Source organism: Arachis ipaensis, chromosome B06 (genome assembly GCF_000816755.2).
Source record: "Arachis ipaensis cultivar K30076 chromosome B06, Araip1.1, whole genome shotgun sequence".
NCBI lineage: Eukaryota > Viridiplantae > Streptophyta > Magnoliopsida > Fabales > Fabaceae > Arachis > Arachis ipaensis.
The window spans coordinates 37,763,537-37,768,526 of NC_029790.2; the positions used below are offsets into that span (position 1 = coordinate 37,763,537).

The window sequence follows — 4,990 nt, forward strand, 5'->3', positions numbered from 1 at the left end:
ATGATTGTGATTCGAATTACCATTAATTAAGTTGTGAATATTAGTGCACAGCATAGTGCATATTAGTGTCTTCTTATTTTTTGGATCGCTTTTAGGTTGGTCTAAACTCTAAAGTTGTGTAATTGTGGGTGTGTTTGGCAAACTCGTTTGAAGAGAAAAAGCACGTTTAAGCTTATTAAAAGTTTCAATTTTTTGTTTGGCTAACTTTTGATTTGGTAAACGCAGAAGTGATTTTGTAGTCAAAACCACGTTTACCAGAAGCAACAATTTTTAGCTTCTGCGTTTCATAATGGACTTTTAGCCATTTACACTAAACATTTATTTTTCCTTTACTAATTTTATCCTTTAGACATGTTATTGTATTATTTATGAAATTCTTATTATTTCTCTCTATATGAGTTCTCTTCTTCTATTATTTATTATTTTATTTTAATAAATAAATATTAATTTTATTATAAAATTAATTAATAAAATTATTCAAATATCTAAATTAAAATAACTGGATAATATAAAAAATTATTTAAGTTGATATCTATTTTAGTAATTTTTCATCTAAAAGTGATTTTGAATAGTGTAATCCAAACAATATTTATTTTACTATAATCCATTTTGATATAAAGATGCCAAAACATAAATCACTTCAATACAAACTTACTTTTTATCAAAATCAAGTTTGCAAAATCAATTTTATGCAAACTCCTATTTACAAACTGTAATCCAAACACACAAATTATTGCTATGTAATTTCAAAAGAGCTATTTCTATAACTCCAATCAACAACCAATCAGACAACTGGTCACATATCTCCCACTGTTTGAGTTGTTTAGGATAGATGTCTAAATATCAAAACTGGTATGATTTAATGTGCATGGAACTGTGATGAACTTGTTTAATGTTGTTTATTACAAGAGCTTGTTTATTGTTGCCCTGATGTAGCCGTTTGTTGTTTTATTTGTGATTTACAATTCTGCATTTATAACCAAAGGAATTATCTTAGCTTTGTCTCATTCAAAGTTTCCCACTTCCCATCGACTTTTTAAAAAAAACAAAAAAAAAGACTCAAGTCTTGCTACGGGCTTGAACATGCACTGAATTTTTAATGTACACATTAATTAAATGCAGTAAATAAGCAAAAGGGAAAAAAATTGCATTCGTTAGATTTATATTACTGTTCTAATTCAGATAAGACGTTAATCATAGGCGTCAGTTTAATGAGTGAAAATTTCATGACTTAAAGGGCCCGTTTGGATAGGTTCATAAGTGACTTTTTTTAACTTTTAACTTATGAAAAAGTGTAGTATTAATGTTTGGTACAATTTTCAAAACAAAATTGCAACTTTCTAAAAAACTATTTTGGTGCTTAAAGAGAAGTTAAAAAAAATGACTTCTCTCATAATAAAAAACTTTTTATCACTTTTATCATAAAATAAGTACTTTTAGAACTAAAAAATCAAACACAAAATAACTTATTTATAAGCTACTTTTAATATAAGCATTTATTATTTAAACTATTTCTTCAAAAGTAACTTAATTAAGTTGTTTACCCAAACTGGGCCTTAGTCTTCTATATAATTTCAGCAACTAATCTAATATTCTGAGAGTCACCAAAAAAAAAAAAGAAAACTAATCTAATATTCTGAAATAAACCACTGTTGAACAAATGCATTCGTACTGTATTTTGCATATAAACTATTTTCTAATGCAGATAATAGAGGGTTCTCAATTCACAGAGCCAGTGCCACACAAAATGACAGAATTTCCCCTTTACATTTCATCAAACATTAGAGAGGGAACTCTAGATACAACTGAGTTGATAAAAAAGGTCAAGTTTAGTGTTACAACCTAAGAATATCCTTCAGGCTTCAACTCCTTGGTTTCCAACTGGCTCACCATTGGGTGTCAAACCCCGAATCTTAACATCATAGTAGACTTCTTCAACTCTTCTTAGATCATACTTCATGCCTGCCAATAGTGTAATGATATCATCCAAACATACGTAAGTAGAAATTCTTTCTGAAAACACAACATTTTGTGCAAATGAGAAATTTACTTGGTGGATGAAAAAGGAAATAAATTGTCTCTTCAATATAAAATGGGGAACACACACAAAGGAGTGTTAAGCTACTACTATATGTGCATATTACTCTTTGCTAGGTAAGTGAATGAACGCCAGATGTTAGTAAAGTAGGACAGGTTCGTCAATGATATTAATGTTGTTACAGTCCAGAGATCAATCTTAAAAATGATGTTTATTAGAAGTTTAGAACATTGGGAATGCAATTTGCAACGTTATCTCGGTAAAATAGTGACAACAGGCAACAAAAGAAATAATACATGTAGGACAGGGTACAAAATATAGTAATAGCATACCATCAAACTTCTTCCGAAGAAAATCATTTCGAAGATTAAGCATTCGGAATGCAGCATGGAGATCTGTTAAGAACTTTAGGACTTTCCTCGGACAATCATAGTCTCCAGCTGTCACTTGATTCACCACATACCTTGGCTGCAAGTCAAATAATTGCAAAATTGGGTGAAGTGTACTCAATATGATGTCAAACATAACAGGTGACTTATTTATGCCCCTCTAGTCTGCATTTCTTTTTAAGGTTAAATAGAAACATCAACTATCTTAAAATTCTTCTCCATTATACACAATTAGATATGTACTATACTAAAAGTTTAGAGGAAAAAGAGTGAAAAACATCAAGAGTTCTTACCAATTCATTAGACATAAAACAAACACCTGCATGAAAAATAAAAAAGCATATATCACTATATGCAGCAAACCCATGAAATATTGACTACAGGATCATTTATGATTGACAACGTTGGACCAAGTGGCCCAATAAAAACTTGGAGATGTCAGGTGACAAGATTTTGTTGACATCTTTACGTTGAAGAGTAAAAGGAATCATGGATCTTATTCTCAAGCACTAATGACTAGATTCGTAAACATAACATTTGTTTATCGTGCTCCTTTGTCTGAAAAGCCCTACTGTTATAACTAATACATCCATGTATTCTACCAACAATGACATTTAAATAATTAAATTAGGCACTACTCACTGAAAGTTGAAAAGTAGCTCAATCAGAAATTCTTCCGAAGAAGAGCATGCAACTGAAGACTTATTTTATTAGACTTACCTATTAGGTAGTCTTCAACATCTAGACCAAACTCCGAACTATTCACTGCAAAGTTGTTAACAAGAGGAAATGAGCATAAAGTAGAAGTAAACTTGGTGCCTTGGTGGCCAAATGTCATATTACAGTTTCTACATGGATTATTCTGAATCAGTCAGAAATCGACAGCAATGGGTTTAAAACATACAAAAAAAAGGGACATAAAAATTATCCAATAAATGCTTAAATACAAACTGTGTATTGACTTGCAAAATTCTTTAATTTTCCTTAATATGCCATGCAGCGGTTTATTTTCCAAAAGAGAGCAACTTAAGCCCCACAGTACCCTAGTGCTAGAACATATAGGACCTCAAAAATGTATTCAAATATATATACCGACCTCACTGGCCTCAAGGTTTTCTTCTTTTTTCTTTTCTTTTCGAAAAGGAAGACAATAATCATTGATCATCGATTGACATGTCAATAAATAAGAATACAACAATATGAAGACATACACCCAAGCTTCTCCTCAGCTTCTTTGTGCTCAAGAAGACTTCCTGTTTCGAGCCAGTGCATAAATGTAAGCAGGGAAACTACGGATTGTGTCTCACTCCTCCAGTCACCATGGTACCTATATTATAGGGTCAAATAAAAACATTGCATCAAAACATGAGATGTAACAGAACATGAGCATTTCAAAGATATATTTGGGACAAAGAGTTCATCTAAACTTGAATCACCTGTAGTACTGGCCAGGGCATCCTCCAAGAATTTCAGCAAGTTGCTTGTATTTCTCCTTTAGCACACCAATCTGAGACTTGGCCTTCTCTAAAAGCTCTATTCAAATGGTTAAAAACCAAAAATCCATAAGAAAAACGACAAAAACTTGCCACAATAGAGAATCTACAAAATACCCAAATTCAGCATGCATTTCATTGAATACTAAGCTATCTTAAACCACATCAATAAGCAAGAATAATATACCACAATTATCCACATTACACATAAAAAATTGCAACTTGCATAGTGCTTTCTATTCAACTTCCAAAACTGATAAGACAACTGCATTTTCCAGACAAAGAAACCGCAGAATGCGGCAAAAGTGCATTTAGAGAAAACCAGTGTTGCTCAATGAAATAAAAAACACTTTCTTTTCTTTTGGTTTATGGTACCGGGAGTGGGGCGAGACTGATGAACGAGAAGGAGGCTAGCGTACATGAGCCTAGTAGTGGATTCTATCTCCGAAACAACGCTCCGAATTCGCTCCCTTAGGGTTCCAGATTCCTCAAGCTGAGACCGGAAAGCATCGAACTGCTTCTCGAGCGAATGGGACAGCGGAGGCACGGAGTTGTCACCGCCGCCACCGGCCATTACGGCGGAGGAGAAGGAGGAAAGGGTCGAGAAAGAAGGTCGAAAGGATTGGAGTGTGAGAAACGGGGAAGTGGGTAACGAAACGAGGATGAAGGGGTTAGGGTTTAAGGAGCGAGTTATGGTGTAGTAGTAGCAGTAGCAGGCGTTTCGAAACGCTGGTTTTATAAATTGCATGGTTTCGTTTTTTTCTTCTTTTTGCGAAACTGTTGAAGGCGAACCTTTTACAAATGTTGTTATGTGGGGTCAACTATCAAGAGTTGGCAATTGCACAAGAAAAATAAAAATATATCAAAATTATACAATTTATCTAACGTGATTTTAGTTATATATAAAATGATTATAGATAACGATCGGCCAAACAACCAAGAATAAATCGTGATGTTTAAACCACGATTAAAATGAAAACAAACATGAAAATTGTGGTTTTAAGTTCCACGATTTAGGAAGAGATAATATGCATATGAATAGCGAAAATTACATAAAAATTGGTTTTGAT

The 4,990-nt window shown here is 32.9% G+C and overlaps 1 protein-coding gene across 2 annotated transcripts; it reads right to left on the minus strand.

Annotated features, from left to right (window-relative positions):
- LOC107648621 (translin) lies at nucleotides 1,615-4,698 on the minus strand. 2 transcript variants are annotated; one of them, XM_016352422.2, is made up of 7 exons: nucleotides 4,296-4,697; nucleotides 3,864-3,960; nucleotides 3,639-3,754; nucleotides 3,148-3,192; nucleotides 2,721-2,746; nucleotides 2,371-2,506; nucleotides 1,615-1,962 (listed from the first exon to the last, which is right to left on the minus strand). In XM_016352422.2, exons 1-7 carry the CDS (start codon nucleotides 4,666-4,668, stop codon nucleotides 1,856-1,858), a joined length of 900 nt encoding a protein of 299 aa, XP_016207908.1. In that variant the 5' UTR covers nucleotides 4,669-4,697; the 3' UTR covers nucleotides 1,615-1,855. The 2 variants fall into 2 exon arrangements, with proteins under 2 accessions (XP_016207908.1, XP_020960090.1); XM_021104431.1 differs by lacking the exon at nucleotides 3,148-3,192 and having other exon boundaries at nucleotides 4,296-4,698.

Excerpts from the sequence above, each read along its gene's own strand:
- LOC107648621 (XM_016352422.2), bottom strand. The coding sequence starts at position 4,668 with ATGCAATTTATAAAACCAGCGTTTCGAAACGCCTGCTACTGCTACTAC. Across the intron at positions 3,193-3,638 it reads AGCTGAGGAGAAGCTTGGGT|TGAATAGTTCGGAGTTTGGT; the intron begins GTATGTCTTCAT and ends ACAACTTTGCAG. Across the intron at positions 1,963-2,370 it reads TCTTCGGAAGAAGTTTGATG|GCATGAAGTATGATCTAAGA; the intron begins GTATGCTATTAC and ends CACTATTGGCAG.